This window comes from Rhamphochromis longiceps, linkage group LG7 (assembly GCF_057381845.1).
Source record: "Rhamphochromis longiceps isolate RC_006_pf linkage group LG7, R_longiceps_female_GT1.1, whole genome shotgun sequence".
In the NCBI taxonomy this organism is placed as follows: Eukaryota; Metazoa; Chordata; class Actinopteri; order Cichliformes; family Cichlidae; genus Rhamphochromis; species Rhamphochromis longiceps.
This window is the reverse complement of record NC_140563.1, coordinates 28,637,372-28,655,495: the sequence shown is the minus strand read 5'-3', so window position 1 is coordinate 28,655,495 and position 18,124 is coordinate 28,637,372. Positions and strand designations below refer to the sequence as shown.

Here is an 18,124-nt window from a genome sequence, read left to right as displayed (position 1 = left end):
TTATATTATAGTACATTACATTATATCCTCTTTCACATTAGAGCCACAACAGGACCCACTAGAACATGGGAACAAGTAAAAGTGGAATATAAGAATATTCTACAGAATGGTAATATTTATCACTTATGTCATGATATGAGTGAACAGTTGTTGTTTAAGGTGCAGTTCATGTGGAAGCCACCGGAGGGTGGTGTGGAGATAATAAAAAAGTGATGGCTAAAACCTAAGACGGTGTCATGTCTGCTCCCTGAAGTAATATCGTAACATGGTGTCAGAAGTGAACTGATAAGGCTATAGAAGAGTGTCGCACACATGGAAGGGCTTAAGCCGCCAGCTGGACTTGATTTGCTGCAAGGGAACCTCTCGGAAAATTGGAGACGGTTTCGGCAACGGTTCGAGCTGTATCTCGCGGCTACAGGAGGTGCTAGCAAGCCACCCAAGGTACAGTCTTCACTATTTCTTCACGTTGCTGGAGAGGAAGCGGTTGAAGTGTATAATACCTTCACGTTTGCGGAAAATGGTGATGAGCATAAGCTGACGAAAATAATGGAGAAATTTGAGGAATACTGTAGCCCAAAGAAGAACATAACCTATGAAAGGTACAAGTTTTTCACGTGTGTGCAAGGGGATATGCCAATTAGCCAGTACATCACGGAGCTAAAGCTAAGGGCCAAGTCATGTGAATTTGGACAACTGCAAGAATCCCTCATCAGAGATCGGGTAGTGTGTGGAATTACATCGGATGCAATGAGAGAAAGGCTGTTAAGAGAAGATGATATTACTCTCGAAAAAGTAGTTCAGCTTTGCATTGCAGCTGAGACCACAAAAGCTCAAATCAAGCAAATGCATGAGGAGGATCAAAATGCTCAAGTCTCTGCACATGAAAGTAAAGACGTAGATGCAGTGAGACATAAGCAGACATGCAAAAAAGACAGACAAAGTAAGATGAAACTGAACGACAAAGACCAAGCAAGCACGTTTAATTGCAAACGATGTGGAACTAAGCATGCATTACGCCAATGCCCTGCTTATGGCAAACAGTGCAAGAACTGCGGGAAAATGAATCACTTTGCCAGAATGTGTAGATCGAGAAAAGTGCACACTGTCGCCGATGAAGCTACGGATCAGCAGGCAAGTCTGTTCATTGGAGCTGTAAATGCAAAAACACAGACACGAACAGATGAATGGACTGTAGAAATAAAAGTTGGCCACAAACCTGTGAAATTCAAACTTGATACTGGTGCACAAGCCAATGTGGTTCCCTACAGTCTACTACGAAGAATAGGAAATAAGCAAATGCTTAGACCCACAAATGTCAGGTTGTCAACATACACCGGAGACAAAATAGCAGTTAAAGGAAAGTGCACTTGGGCAGTGAAATACAAAAAGAAAAGTTTTGCTTTGGAGTTCATTGTCGTAAAATCAGAAACCAAGCCAATTCTGGGAATTCAAACATGTGAAGAAATGGGACTCATCAAGAGAGTGATGGCACTGAATAAAAGTGATGAAATGGACATCTTCAAAGAATTTGCTGATGTGTTTGAGGGGATAGGTTGCCTTGAGGGAGAACACACCATTCAAATTAATGATAGTGTGGCACCAAAAGTTCATCCACCGAGAAAAATCCCCATCACTTTGAGAGAAAAACTCAAAGTAGAACTGGACAGAATGGAAAAAATGGAGGTGATTACAAAAATTGAAGAGCCTACCCAGTGGGTAAATCCAATCGTCGTTGTGGAAAAGGCTACTGGACGACTGAGAGTCTGCCTAGATCCACGTGATCTCAATACAGCAGTCATGAGAGAGCACTACCGGTTGCCAACAGTTGAAGAGATAACGAGCCGACTGGCAAAGGCCAAATACTTCACTGTGCTGGACGCAAGCTCAGGATTTTGGCAACTTAAATTGGATGAAGCCAGCTCTCGTCTCTGTACATTCAACACACCTTTTGGTCGTTACAGATTCCTTCGCCTGCCTTTTGGAATTAATTCAGCTCCAGAAGTATTCCACAGGACGGTGAGGCAGCTGTTTGAGGGGATTGATGGCGTCGAGACATACATAGACGACCTTTTGATCTGGGGAGAGACTAAAGTACAGCATGACGACAGACTGAGGCAAGTGCTGGAGAGAGCAAGAGCAAAAAATTTTAAGCTGAACAAAGACAAATGCAAGGTAGGCCTGGAGGAAATTAAATACCTTGGCCACATCTTCTCGGCAGATGGTTTGAAACCAGATCAGAGCAAGATAGAGGCAGTAAAGAAAATGCCTACACCAGAGTGCAAAAAAGATGTGGAGCGATTTCTGGGTATGGTGACATACCTAGCAAAGTTCATTCCAAACATGTCACAACACACAGCGCCATTACGCGGCCTTACCAGAGATGATGCTGCATGGCAGTGGGAAGGTGAGCATCAGCACGCATTCAACAAATTGAAAACAATTCTTACTGAAGCTCCTGTGCTCAGATACTATGATGTACAGCTTCCAGTAACACTATCTGTCGATGCTTCTAAAAGTGGACTCGGTGCTGTCTTACTACAAGATGGCAAGCCAGTTGCTTATGCATCACGCTCATTAACAGAGACTGAACAGCGTTATGCACAAATAGAAAAGGAGATGTTGGCAATTGTGTTTGGTGCAGAGCGTTTCCATCAGTATGTGTATGGCAGAGAAGTGAACGTGGAGTCAGATCACAAACCACTAGAAGTGATAATGAAAAAGCCGTTGAGCAGTGCTCCAGCAAGAATACAGAGACTCCTAATGAGACTGCAAAAATATCAGGTACAAGTACAGTACAAGCCAGGAAGTGAAATGTACATCGCAGACACATTATCCAGAGCATATTTGCCAGTGACCAGCTCATCTGATAATGAGATAGAAGACCAGGTGCACATGGTAATTTCCAACTTACCTGTGACAAGTGCAAAACTAAAGGAATTCAGAAAGGAAACAAGGAATGATATGACACTGACTAAACTTACAGAGACAGTTCTGGATGGATGGCCAGAAACAAGAAACCAAGCTGCAACAGAAATCCAAGCGTATTGGAATTACAGGGAACAAATTTCAGTAGTGGATGGAGTTCTGTTCAAAGGAGAGCAGCTTATTGTTCCTGCAGCACTGAGAGCAGAAATGCTAAAGCGCATTCATGAGGGTCACTTGGGTATTGAAAGCTGCCGACGCAGAGCGAGAGAAGTACTCTTTTGGCCTGGAATGTCACAGAGTATCACAGAGATGGTGAACTGCTGTGATGTGTGCAGTACTCACCAGAAACGACAGAACAAAGAACCACTACATCCACATAGTGTTCCTGAAAGACCTTGGCAGAAGATAGGTGTGGACCTATTTACTTTTGACCAGCAGGAATATCTCCTCTTAGTGGATTACTATTCCAAGTTCATTGAGGTTGAGTGGCTGAAGTCAGACACAAGAAGTGCAACAGTTATCACTCATCTTAAGTCACAATTTGCCAGACACGGGATTCCTGAAACGGTGATTTCAGACAACGGACCACAGTTCAGCTCCCGTGAATTCCAAGACTTTGCAAAAGAGTGGGAGTTTTGTCACAACACTACGAGCCCCCACCATGCACAGTCAAACGGAATGGCAGAGAGAGGAGTACAAACAGTGAAACTCTTGTTAAAAAAGGCAAAAGCCGAGGGGAATGACCCGTATCTATCATTAATGAATCTGAGGAGTACACCGTTGGAGGACATTGGAGCGTCACCAGCCCAGCTGCTAATGGGTCGACGCATAAGAACAAGACTTCCAACAACATCGCAAAGATTGAAACCCCACATGGTCACTAAGACAGTGCAGCAGTTGTTAGAAACAAGACAACAGAAACAGAGAGAATACTTTAACCAAGGAACCAAAGCACTTAAACAACTGCAGGTTGGTGACACTGTCAGAATGTGGCAACAGGGTGTATGGAATCCAGCTCAGGTGACAGGTTTATCTGAACATCCAAGATCTTATGTTGTTCAGATGCCTGATGGACAGACATATAGAAGGAACAGAAAGTTTCTAAGGCAGTCAAGGGACAACCAAAACGTAACACAGCAAAATGAGTGTGATGAAACACAGGGACAAAGTGAGATGGACATGCAAAGTACAAATGTCACTCCCACAGAGTTTCCAAGTTCCCCACCCAAAACTGCGAGTGGACGTATTGTTTCCAAGCCCAGAAGGCTTATTGAGGAATAAAATGAACATTATGTTTTGAGCACATGCTGTGATTTAAAAAAAAAAAAAAAAAAAAAAAAAAAAAAAGTGTTCACTAGAGAGAAATGTGAGTATGCCAAGAGGCATTTTTTTTTCTCCCTTTCTTTTTTCCCTCTGGTCATGGGCCTTGAGTGGTGTTGTGAGTTACTTTGTTGTTTGCCCCTGTTGTTGAAAAAAAAAAAAAAAGGGGGATGTCATGATATGAGTGAACAGTTGTTGTTTAAGGTGCAGTTCATGTGGAAGCCACCGGAGGGTGGTGTGGAGATAATAAAAAAGTGATGGCTAAAACCTAAGACGGTGTCATGTCTGCTCCCTGAAGTAATATCGTAACAACTTATATTGCTTTTAGTCTCTTGAAAAGAGACCCTGAAATAATCTGTTTGTTTGTTTATAACAGCAACCAAGAAAAGGGAAGAGCACAAAAAGACAGGTGGTGGTCCTGCACCCCCTCGTCAACAAGTTGGTTAAGTAAATAATACCCTCACGGGAAAATCGATATCTCTCTATGAGCACACTGTCGCGCTGAGCTAAAGGATCCTGTCTATCCCGCAATATACGCTGGATTCTGAGGACTCTCCTTATCAATAATCTTGCACCTTCCGCAATGGGTTGCTCGCGTATACAGACAGGACATGGCTGCGACAGACTTCCCAAATCCACCTTCGCTTTTATAGCCGTGGTCTCTCATCTTGATTACACGAAGTAATTTACTATTACTACTCTGAAATATGAATTACATCTGTAATAATCACATACATGTAGGGGAGACCGGGGATAGTTGTAACATTTTTGATATTTCTGTCTGTAAATTGGAGCTCTTTTAAGGTAGTGGATTCAAAATGTAATGCAAAGTATTTACATGTCTCTTCTATTAAATAGTGCAGCTATTTTCTCTGCAGCACAATTACCCATTGCATGGTATGATCTCAAACACGAAGAGTGAAATGTTACAATTAACCCCATAGTCTGGGTTAGTTGTAACATATCCTGGGGTAAAATGTAACACAATGAAATAAGGGTACTAACAAAACATTAACATGTAATCTTTGTTTATTCAACACATGAATGCACTTACATCCATTTATGTAGCTCTGTGTGTGTGTGACAGAATGCAGAAATCTAGCTTTTGAACATATTCCAACCCCCAAAAAAGACAAATTATGGAATTTTCTGCAACTGAATATTTCATTAATTTTGGTTGGTCTTCCTTGAGTTTGGCCTCATTGGCTCAGTGGGCATTATAACCTACAACTCTTGCACCAATTTTGAACATAACAATGAAGCTAAAAAAAAAATGTAGATGTTCACCAGCATCGCAATTCCATTACTTTTTATCATGGCTTACCTTGGTGTGGTTTGCAGAGTGCTTCAGAAAGATGAGGAAATCTGTTTCTTGCACCCATCCTGATTTATTTCCACTACCAATACTTCCTACTGGTCCATCTCTGACACAGAGGTCTGCATAATGTATGTGTGGGAACACAAACAGTGGAGGAATTGTGTTGCCAATGGCATTAACCGCATATACAAAAGCGACCAGTGAACCTCTCTCTGCTGATGTCGTTGCCCCAACTTGTTTAATATAAGTTAAAGTAATAGTGTGGTAAGTTGTAACATCTGCATTATTGTTACAACTGACCCAGACTCCTATAGCCATGAACTAGCTAACATTACAGCCAACGGCTAAAACATTAGCACTAAAGACCTACACAGAATATATCCCCATAGACATACAAATAACACAATTTAAGTTTGATGAGTTTAACTGCAAAGCAGATAATGCTATTACAAATTGAAATAAAGTAGAAAAACTTACTTTTTGGCATACAATTTACTTTTTTTCATGTTAAATTGTCTGTGTTTGACAAAATGTGCTGATTTTTCACATGTGATAGCAGAACTGAATTGGGCATGCACAGGATGAGTCACATCATTTGAAACTTAGCCCTGATTGGAGAAATTGGAAGTGTTACAACTGACCCAGGTTACAACTATCCCCGGTCTCCCCTAATAGAATGTTAATAGTACATTTCCCTTTTTTTAGGAAATGACCTGTATGTATCTGTATGAAATCAATAAAAGAATCAAATACTGCATTATCTTTAGTTACATTGATAATATTTATTTATGGACAAACAGTGGTAAAATATCGCTGTTGCTTTCATATAAATGAAGCGGACATACCTGCGTGGCCGCGATCTAATCCTGTTTACATAAAGTAAACCTGCTCCCGAGCAGGTTTACGCTTATGGATCTGTTGCTATGACAGCAAGTCCCGGATGAGCTTCGGAGAACCGAACGATCCAGGATCACGCGAAATCGTCAACAATCAAATCCACTTAGCGAGGTACGAAGAACGGACCCCTGTTCTTGTTCCCCAGGTGTTTTCACTTCTCCCAGTTGCCCTGCTGTATACTCAGAGTGGTCCTCGGCCCTCAGTCTTTGCCTCAGCTTCTGTTAAGCTATCCTAGTTCCTCCCTGTAAACTCTGAATCCTGTTCTGCACATTGCTCTGTGGATTTTGTATTGTGCAACATTGTGTTTCAACAGCCTTATTAAAAGGTGGGGTTTGAGTTAACTCTGGCCTGTTCCAGATTTTGCGTTTGACAAACTCCACCCCTACCCATAAACTTAGGTGGTTTGCGAATTACTTGGTGGATGTTGAGAGGTTAACAGGGAAATGCATATATTTCTATGAAATAGGGTGACACACCTTATCAGACTGTATGGCATGGTCCTGGGCCGGTGACCCAGCGTTTTGAGTTTATTATTATTTTCTAGTTTCTTCTGATTTTGTGTTAATTCTTATTTTGTATTAGTTCTTAGGGTTTGGTTCTTGTGTTTAGTGTTTTAATGTTCTCCCTTCTGTGCTCTGTTCGTGCCCCTAAGTTAGTGTTGTAGAACAGCTTGTTCCTGTTTTACTTTGAAGGTCTGTGTCTTGTCGTGTCTAATTAGGTTCAGCTGTGTTCCCCTCTGGTGTGTCATTCCCGCATTACCTTGTGTGTATTTATAGTGTGTGCCTGCCTGTGTTCCTTGTCAGTTCGTCTCTGTTATTCAGTGTTTCTCCACGTCTCTCTGCCTTGCTTCCTCTGTGTCATCTCCACGTATCGTCCCGTGTCCTTACGTTTTCAGGTTTGTTTATTAGTTTTTCCCAGTCTAGGTTTTAGTATCTCCCTGTTCCTTATTTCCTGTATTTGTACTTCGCCATCACTTTAAATAAACACTCACTCGCACCCTAGCCAGTACCTGCATTTTGGGTCCTTTTCTCGTAACACCACACGACTGCTGCCCCAGCCGTGACACTCAATGTTTTTACTGTTTATGAACTAACTGACCTTGGCCCTATTTCAGGGGCCCGTTCTTCGTACGTCGCTTACTACATCCAAGATCAAATGACACATCCAAGATCAAATCATCGCGCTAACCGTGAGCTCGCTAATCCGGTTCCCCGAACACACCTGCTGTTGACGATTAGTACAGCTGGACGCAGTAATGTGACATCACTGGGTGTCGTAAAAGGGGCTACGCATCGATAGTAGAAACATTGATCGGCAACCCTCTGATTGGTCGGCGAAAATGTCGACGGAGCGCGCTCGGCTCGGTATTTTTCGGCAGCAGAGCAAGAACTCTTGAGTGAGGGATTTCAGGAGTTTCAGAGTTTAATCAGAACGCAAGGGAACACTGCAAAGGCTGCAAAAGCAAGGAGCGAGGGCTGGCAGGAAGTTGCTGACAAATTAAACTCGTAAGTAATTTAATAATAACAATAATAATGGAGTGGATTTATATAGCGCTTTTCAAGGCACCCAAAGCGCTTTACAATGCCACTATTCAGTCACTCTCACATTCACACACTGGTGGAGGCAGCTACAGTTGTAGCCACAGCTGCCCTGGGGCAGACTGACAGAAGCCAGGCTGCCATATCGCGCCATCGGCCCCTCTGGCCAACACCAGTAGGCGGTAGGGTAGATTTATTATATTACACTATATTATCCAATATTATATTACATTATATTATAATATGTTATATTTTATCCTCTTTCACATTAGAGCCACGACAGGACCCACTAGAACATGGGAACAGGTAAAAGTGAAATATAAGAATATTCTACAGAATGGTAATATTTATCACTTATATTGCTTTTAGTCTCTTGGAAAGAGACCCTGGAATAATCTGTTTGTTTATAACAGCAACCAAGAAAAGGGCAGAGGAAAAAAAGACAGGTGGTGGTCCTGCACCCCCTCGTCAACAAGTTGGTTAAGTGAATAATACCCTCACGGGAAAATCGATATCTCTCTATGAGCACACTGTCGCGCTGAGCTAAAGGATCCTGTCTGTCCCGCAATATACGCTGAATTCTGAGGACTCTCCTTATCAATCTTGCACCTTCCGCAATGGGTTGGTCGCGTATACGGACAGGACATGGCTGCGACAGACTTCCCAAATCCACCTTCGCTTTTATAGCCGTGGTCTCTCATCTTGATTACACGAAGTAATTTACAATTACTACTCTGAAATATGAATTACATCTGTAATAATCACATACATGTAATAGAATATTAATAGTACATTTCCCTTTTTTAGGAAATGACCTGTATGTATCTGTGTGAAATCAATAAATGGATCAGGTGCTGCATTGTCTTTAGTTACATTGATGTTATTTATTTATGGTGAAACAGTGGTGGAATATCGCTGTTGCTTTCGTATGAATGACGCGGGCATACCTGCGTGGCCGCGATCTAATCCTGTTTACATAAAGTAAACCTGCTCCCGAGCAGGTTTACGCTTACGGCTCTGTTGCTATGACAGCAAGTCCCGGATGAGCTTCGGGGAACCGACTGATCCAGGATCACGCGAAATCGTCAACAATCTAATCCGGCTAACCTACTTAGCGAGGTACGAAGAACGGGCCCCTGGAAGCCGGTTTAGTGCAAACTCTGAGTAAGTATACCCTGAGTTAACGAAAACTCTGGGTTTTCGGTTTCACAAAGCGAGTTTAGATTAATTCTGAGTGAGTTACTATGACGACACACTCCGTGAAGCTAACCTGCCCCCTAGCAGGTTTACTTCAACTAACCCTGACGTTCTCCGCCTCTTTGTCAGAAACCTGACTGTAGGAAGTGTCAGACATGGCGTGCTCCTTCCTTGAAGAGCCAGTAGATGTTGAAGCCCAAATTCTCCGCAGAGCTCTCCGCCGGGAGAGAGTGATTAGAGCGCGTTTGGACATTTTATCATTTCCTGATGATTTCCTGTGTGAACGTTACCGTTTTTCAGCACAATCTATAATTTATTTGAATAACATCCTCAGGCCTAATATTGCTCATGTGACACATCGCGGACATCCTCTCAGTCCTGTACATATTATTTGTATTGCACTTCGTTTTTTTGCAAACGGGAGCTTTCTGTATAATATTGGTGACGCTGAGCACGTTTCCAAGGCTACCGTCTGTCGGGCAGTCAGGAATGTTACAGTTGCACTGAAACGTCTCCTGTACTCGTTTGTGGTGCTCCCCGGTCATAGACCCACAAGATTTATCAAAGAGGGATGCCACAAAATTGCAGGTATCAGGATGACCAAAACTTAATTCATGATGTGGTGATACTTGAACTACTACTTAAATTTTACATTTATTCTCACGGTTCCCAGGCGTGATTGGCTGTACAGATGGCACTCACATTCCAATCATTGCTCCTTCAGTAAATGAAGGAGACTATGTGAACAGGAAGTCTTTCCACAGCATTAATGTGCAGGTACATAGTTTCCTGTAGCATTTCAAACTAACAGATTATTTCATTATAGTGATGGATGCTAATTTGTGTTCTCTGCACTGTGAAGATCATATGTGATGCTGCCAACATTATCACAAATGTGGAAGCCAACTGCTCAGCCTCTGTGAGTGGTGGTGGTGGAGGACCTCCACCTGTTTTTCGGGCCTCCGCTTTTTTTCTGTTGGCTATAACGGGTCACATTTGAGCATACAGAGTAAGCAAATATGTACTTGTAATGTGCTCAGATAATTTCAATAAGTGCTTACAGAGGGGAAATGAATGTAGCCTCTAACTGCAATTGATTTACATCGGACAAACAGACCAAGCACTATGGCTCATAATACAATTACACCTTACCTGTTTGGACTATATTTTTATATTTCATTTTTACTTGCTACCAGGAACGTTTGGGGCCTGTTGGGTTGCACCTGCGCTCACATCACATCACAAAATAAAATGTATGAAATAAAAAATAATAAAATAACGTGTTAAATGGGTGGAAATCCCTCGATCAATGTTTAAATTAACACTCACGCATTGACTCTGTCGGCTATGTTTTGCCAAGCATGCTCCCTTTCTTTTGCAGCTGTGGCTGTGTTACTTTTTTTCCGCAAAATTTGCATGTTATCGGCATATGCTGCCATCAGAATTTCGGCCTCAAGCGCTGTAAAATACATTGACCGCGCCTTCTTTCCCTCCGTCTCCATGGTGACTCGCTTAATCTGTGCTCCACTAATCAGGGCTTTATGTATCCTCGTGCGCGCGCTTAACTTGGGGTTGAAGCAACTCCGCGTTGACTGAACTAATTGTTATCAGCCTTTCTGAAACCGAATATTCCGAGTTGGACAGTTCGGGGTTACTCAACCCTGCGTATCGTTTTTCACTCTGAGTTTTCTAAACCGGCTTCCTGAAATAGGGCCCTAACAATTAGTTCAGTCAACGCGGAGTTGCTTCAACCCCAAGTTAAGCGCGCGCACGAGGATACATAAAGCCCTGATTAGTGGAGCACAGATTAAGCGAGTCACCATGGAGACGGAGGGAAAGAAGGCGCGGTCAATGTATTATACAGCGCTTGAGGCCGAAATTCTGATGGCAGCATATGCCGATAACATGCAAATTTTGCGGAAAAAAAGTAACACAGCCACAGCTGCAAAAGAAAGGGAGCATGCTTGGCAAAACATAGCCGACAGAGTCAATGCGTGAGTGTTAATTTAAACATTGATCGAGGGATTTCCACCCATTTAACACGTTATTTTATCATATGTTATTTCATTTTTTATTTCATACATTTTATTTTGTGATGTGATGTGAGCGCAGGTGCAACCCAACAGGCCCCAAACGTTCCTGGCAGCAAGTAAAAATGAAATATAAAAATATAGTCCAAACAGGTAAGGTGTAATTGTATTATGAGCCATAGTGCTTGGTCTGTTTGTCCGATGTAAATCAATTGCAGTTAGAGGCTACACTCATTTCCCCTCTGTAAGCACTTATTGAAATTATCTGAGCACATTACAAGTACATATTTGCTTACTCTGTATGCTCAAATGTGACCCGTTATAGCCAACAGAAAAAGAAGCGGAGGCCCGAAAAACAGGTGGAGGTCCTCCACCACCACCACTCACAGAGGCTGAGCAGTTGGCTTCCACATTTGTGATAATGTTGGCAGCATCACATATGATCTTCACAGTGCAGAGAACACAAATTAGCATCCATTACTAATAATGAACTAATTTGTTAGTTTGAAATGCTACAGGGAACTATGTACCTGCACATTAATGCTGTGGAAAGACTTCCTGTTCACATGGTCTCCTTCATTTACTGAAGGAGCAATGATTGGAATGTGAGTGCCATCTATACAGCCAATCACGCCTGGGAACCGTGAGAACAAATGTAAAATTTAAGTAGTAGTTCAAGTATCACCACATCATGAATTAAATTTTGTTCATCCTGATACCTGCAATTTTGTGGCATCCCTCTTTGATAAATCTTGTGGGTCTATGACCGGGGAACACCACAAACCAGTACAGGAGACGTTTCAGTGCAACTGTAACATTCCTGACTGCCCGACAGACGGTAGCCTTGGAAACGTGCTCAGCGTCACCAATATTATACAGAAAGCTCCCGTTTGCAAAAAACCGAAGTGCAATACAAATAATATGTACAGGACTGAGAGGATGTCCGCGATGTGTCACATGAGCAATATTAGGCCTGAGGATGTTATTCAAATAAATTATAGATTGTGCTGAAAAACGGTAACGTTCACACAGGAAATCATCAGGAAATGATAAAATGTCCGAACGCGCTCTAATCACTCTCTCCCGGTGGAGAGCTCTGCGGAGAATTTGTGCTTCATCTACTGGCTCTTCAAGGAAGGAGCACGCCATGTCTGACACTTCCTACAGTCAGGTTTCCGACAAAGAGGCGGAGAAGGTCAGGGTTAGTAGAAGTAAACCTGCTAGGGGGCAGGTTAGCTTCACGGAGTGTGTCGTCATAGTAACTCACTCAGAATTAATCTAAACTCGCTTTGTGAAACCGAAAACCCAGAGTTTTCATTAACTCAGGGTATACTTACTCAGATTTTGCTTCCTGAAATAGGGCCCCGGTCTCCAAAAACCCATGTAAGCCAGAGCAAACCCGAACAGTGGTCCCATTAACTAACATTAACTGGTTAACTACCAGTTTAGATTCTTTGCTTGTCATCTGACAACTTCTAAACATTTTGTGTCCCTCATTCAATACTTTCATTGAATCATAGAACAAATATTTATTCAATATATTAATATTAACAGAGAAGGAGAGATCTGACATCATATCTCTGTATTCTATCCTGTACAGATCTTCATGTACCATCATAGACAGTGAGCCATGCAGATCTGTAGGCAAACCCAACAGAGTTTCCAGCCAGACAGGTGTACTCTCCAGCATCGTCCAGGGTTATGTTCCTCAGAGTCAACACCTCAATTTCTTTGTCTGTGGTGTTCAAACCAGCAGTCTGAGAGAGAAACACACAAAAATCTGTGTCATCCTTCATCAGTGTCCCTCAAAGGTCAGAGCTGAGTTAAATTCCTCACCATCAGCAAACTGAAACTCAAAAGTCAAACTTAAATCTCTCACGAAGTCAGTGAATTCAGTTCATGGATGCAAACTTTAATTTTACCACTTCAACAGTCTAGTGCAGGAGACTAAGATCACTCTGAAAAATCAGAGTGATTTCAGGGGGGTGGAGAAGTGGGTTCAGAGTGTGGTGTCAGGGGAGGCTTACCCACACAGCTGCTCTTCATCACCTGTCTGAGCTGTGTGGTTTGAAAGCCGGAGGAGGCAGCTTTAAAGCCATGTAAGCGTGTCAGAAACAGCTGGAAATAAAACACCTGTTAATGTGTCATGCTGTGTGTGGGGGTACTTTATACCTGTCACAAATCTGAGAAAATATAAGGATTTAAAAACACAAAATCATAAATTGAAGCATAAAGATTTGGTTCAGCTTTATTTCCAGTTCAGTTAGATTTCCTGTTGCTGAGACTGGACTGATGAATCGGAGGTCTAGTCAGCTAACTCAGCTTTCATCCATAATTCAACAGCTTTCCCAGCAGGACATTGCTTCCTGAATGGCAGTAAGCTGTTAGAACAATGATTCAAAAAGTGATGTTCCCATATGTTGTTATTGCAAATGTCTTTTAAAAAAACCCAACTTTACCCAGTTCTGTTCACACAGTTTTCAGAGGCTGGAAATTATGAGAGGTTGACACACCTGAGTGAAAGTCTTCTTTTTTCTTGATCTGTTCCTTTGGGAGCAGCAGATTATGTGCCTTCATCTCACACTATCTTAGCAACCTCCTCTGTTAGACCAACCTCCTGGATTAGTCTTGTGCTGGGAAAGGGATCCCAATGCAGCTCCTTACAGGAGCAGGCGGTTTTAAGAATGCTGTGGACTAAAACTAGGCAGTGGGTACTAGGCAGTGGGTGCCAAGCGCCTTTGTATTATGTCATGATGTTTAACAAATTTAAGTGTATTCCTTTGAAATGTATCTCAGGGTTTTCTTCTGTTTTTAAGCTGCTCATATTCATAATGATATATTTTCATATTTGTTTGGGTTTATGTTTGTTTATTTTTTTTTGTTCATAACTGCACAGATATTTGCACATCTGATTGATAGTTTTTGGTCACATGACTGACTCGTTACTCCATCATGCCAGCTAATAGTGGACAGTTGGTATTACTGCAGGACAGAAGTGTTGTGGGGGGGTTTTCACCTGTCTCGAGCCAAGACTACTGGGATCATCTATTCATGTAGGAAAAACAAAGATTTCAAGACAAATTGCAAATTTTGGGGACTTCTGATGTATATTCTGCCACAGCAGCTTTATTATGACATGCACACGCAATATACCTCTCATTCCCAGCACTGGGAAAACCACCGGGATACAAAGTGTATTCCTTCTAATTGGAGAGGTGTGTACTACCAAATTCACCCTCATCACTTAGCCAATTAAGCCAAGATCTGCTTATTTCACGAAACATATTCTAAGGGCTCTGACAGAGATCAGATTTATCCTCCTTCATTATAGATGTAAAGAGTGTCACACAGCAAAATAAAGCTAACAAAAGATGTTAGATTTGTATTGTTGATTGTCATTTATACTTAGAAATATTTACTTATATATGCTTAGAGTTTTGTAATTAGTTGTAGATTGGTAGAGGTTTTGATCCTTGATAGTCTGCAAACTTTGTGTGTATTAGACAGCACTTTGGGAGCATGAGAGGTCATACCGTGTCTTATTGTTTTATGGTAGGATTAACGTAGCTACGTCTGTTCTAGTCTAAGTGCTCTTTGTTTAGATGAACTGCAGGACTTCCTCACCGTGTTATCTAGGATGAACCATCTAGGGTGAGGGGGAGGCTACCCTCTTCCTGACCAAGGATGTTTGACCCTTTGATCAGCAACACACACACACACACACACACACACACACACACACACACACACACACACACACACACACACACACACACACACACACAGGCAAGGTACTCTTTGTTTGTATGTAGACGTCGTATGTTAATGAACCTATGCATATTCATGTAACCTCAATAAAAGGACAGTGTTATGGGAGGACGGACGAGAGCGACTGGGGTCAAGCGAAGGGACGGCGCTCTGTCCGGTCTCTCCCGTGCACGAGTAACATGAAGAACTTTGCCTATTTGTGTCTTGCTTAGCAGTGTAATTATATTGTCTTCAACGTTCCAGCGGATGGGTTCAAGCTACAAACCTATCAAAAGAAAATTACTAAAACTGGTCTAAAGCTGAATTTGGTGGTGTTGGTACGTACTTTAAGAACACGAACATAGGGCAGCCCGTTCGGTCCCACACTGCTGCCGTTGATGATGATGTGTTTGAGCCACTGCATGTGAGGTTGTATGTCGCTGAAAACGCGGCACACAAACTCCACGTCGCTGCCAACAGCTGCCGTCTGGTTGGCCGGCAGCCCTTGCTGCAGGATGGGCCTGCTAGGACGCTCTGAAACAGGTGGGTTGGAGATGAAGACAGGGGTAATCTTTGCGAATGAGTTAGATATCCACAGAGAGGAGAACAGCATGTCACCAGTAACACCTGGAGGACGTACCTGCGGATTGATTTTCTAACTGTAGTCTAGAATGGCTTTTTACATTTAGCAGTGAAACAGTTTGTGAGCAAAATGTTAATAATGAACTTTTGAGTGTTCTGGTTCTATCGGTCACAGTACCATTCACAATCAGTATGAATGGGTAACAGTATTCATGTCATGGGTGACATGAATACTGTTACCCATTCATGGAAGGACACTGAAGAAAAATAACAAGACTGGTTTGGACCGAGACCTTTCTGTCATTTTATGTTAAACTAACATTACGACCCTGTGTGCCAGATAATCTCTCTTACCAAGTACATTCAGCTGGTAGGTGTGTTGGAGGCGCCCATATTTATTCTCCACCAAACAGGTGTAGTTCCCTTTATCTGAGGGAACCAATGACGTCATTATTAGAGTCCCCGTGTGTTCTCTGATCTGAAAGATTGAGCACAGGTAAAGACAGAAAATAAAGTAAAGTTTAAAATCTGGTTGTGCCTCTACAATTTCCACTTTACAGCCAGAAACACACCTGAAAGCCTCCGATTCTGTGATCCCTCCTGAACAGTTTCCCGTTCTTGTACCATTGTATTGCGGGAACCGGGTGTCCTGTTGCTTTGCATTGCATTTTTATCATGTTGGAGACAAACGCAGCATAGAGCTTCTTCATTTCTGGCTGTACCCACTGTGGAGCCATCCCTGGTGAGGAGACACCACGAGGTAAACCTCATCAGTTTACAGTGAAGAACTCTTTGCCACTAAACACCTTCCATTATTACTGAGACATTCCCAGTGTCCACCTTGTTCAATTCAAACATTTTATGGTGATAAATGTTTGAAGTGTTTGAAGATAAATAAATTTACTGACACTGAAAAATGTTGAAAGATGTATTGCTATTGGATAAGTCAGAGCTTTCGAGCCAATACCAATTAAACATCAGGCCTTTCCAGTAGTGTGCCATCCCAGGTCCCAGTTCTGGGACAGGAGACAGGACAGTCAAAGAATCAACAAGAGCTGTATCTGAACATTTATCTTTGGAGGCTTTCCCATTTTTGACATTCAGTCAAGCTTCGGAGCCCTTTCCTGATCCCCAAGCACTGCCTCAAGTCAAGCAATAAACAAATAACCACAGAACATCTGTTTGCCTCCTCTGTTCTTTTTATTGTATCTGGGACCTGGTAAGTTGGTCATTTAATAACATTTGTTTCACACAAAGTTAGTTATAAGAGTTGGCATAATCTTTCAAAACTAGACTAAACCAAAGAGTGAAGGTGCATGTGGATGGGGCTTAGGGCTGGGCAAATTGACCTAAAATCCATATTGCGGTATAATTTGAAGCATGTGCGGTAACAATATGTTTAGCAATATCTTCTTTTCTTCTGTATACCGTATTTTCCGCACTATTAGGCGCACTTAAAATCCTTTAATTTTCTCAAAAATCAACAGTGCATCTTATAATCCATTGCGCCTGTATGAATTCTGGTTGTGCTTACTGACCTCGAACCAATTTTATGTGGTACATGTCACTTAAAAATCTGTCAAAAATGTTTTAGTACCAATTTGGTAAGCTACGAAGCCGCACCACTTGATGGATTGTCTGAGCATTATGGCTACCATAGTCAGGAGCCTCGCGGCGTAATCTGGGTCCAAAACTTTCCACTTCAGGTCCCAAAGTCAAAAGAACACTGCTGCATCACTGAGAGTTAAAAACTGTCTAAATTCTTTCATCTTTGATAAAATGATCAGCGTTGATGCTTTACCAGGTGTAACAATTAAGTTTAACATCCAGGCATCCATGAAAATAGAATTTATTAAATTTAACGGAGTTAGAAGTTAGCAGGAAGTTAGCTCGCTAGTTTCCACTTAAACATGATATAGCATGTTCTGACTGTGAGATTTTTGAAAAAATGTAAACACACAGCTCTGCTTTCACTCCCGACATAAATGAAGGCAGAAAACTAAACAGCAGTGACTTTTTTAGGGTTACTGAAGTTGGACTAGCTGGTATATAATGATGTGCTACGTGATCGCTAGCGATACAGCTATGTTAGCATAACATAAACACAGTGAAGCTAACTTTTTCCCACTCGATAAAAGTGGGGGTTCCCAATGGTTAGGGACAAATACAATCGCATGGCAGGATGCTGTAAAAAGACCAAACTTCAGTCAGGAGAACAACTGAGATAATCCATCCACAATACGAGGTTAGTCATTAATATACTGCAGCAACATAGGAATAGAGCAGCTGTGAGAGAATTCAACATTAATGAATCAAAAGTACGGTTGTGGAGGAAGCGCAGTTTTTGGCTTTACTCATATTCGAAAACGTGCTTCATCTCTTCGCTATTACTGTTGCCTGGCATAATTTGCAGATGATATTGCTTGCAACCGCTGTGATGCTTTGACCATAACAGGCGCAGCTTGATGACACCATCAACATGCGCTATTGCGGTAGAGCAGAATAGTCAAAATCTCTACCGTTGGCCAAATTCATATCGTTTCTACCGAATACCGTTTATACCGCCCACC

At 42.0% G+C, this 18,124-nt stretch overlaps 1 protein-coding gene across 1 annotated transcript in view; it reads right to left on the bottom strand.

Moving 5' to 3' along the window:
• The window catches only part of LOC146665506 (uncharacterized), a 29,980-nt gene that overhangs the window by 9,241 nt on the left and 2,615 nt on the right, over positions 1 to 18,124 (bottom strand). Inside the window, exons 2-5 of the mRNA XM_085413240.1 lie at positions 16,127 to 16,293; positions 15,909 to 16,032; positions 15,319 to 15,506; positions 12,838 to 12,982 (exon numbers count right to left, since the gene is read on the bottom strand). Coding sequence (XP_085269366.1) covers positions 12,838 to 12,982; positions 15,319 to 15,506; positions 15,909 to 16,032; positions 16,127 to 16,293 — 624 coding nt within the window. The remainder of the gene's footprint in view (positions 1 to 12,837; positions 12,983 to 15,318; positions 15,507 to 15,908; positions 16,033 to 16,126; positions 16,294 to 18,124) is intronic.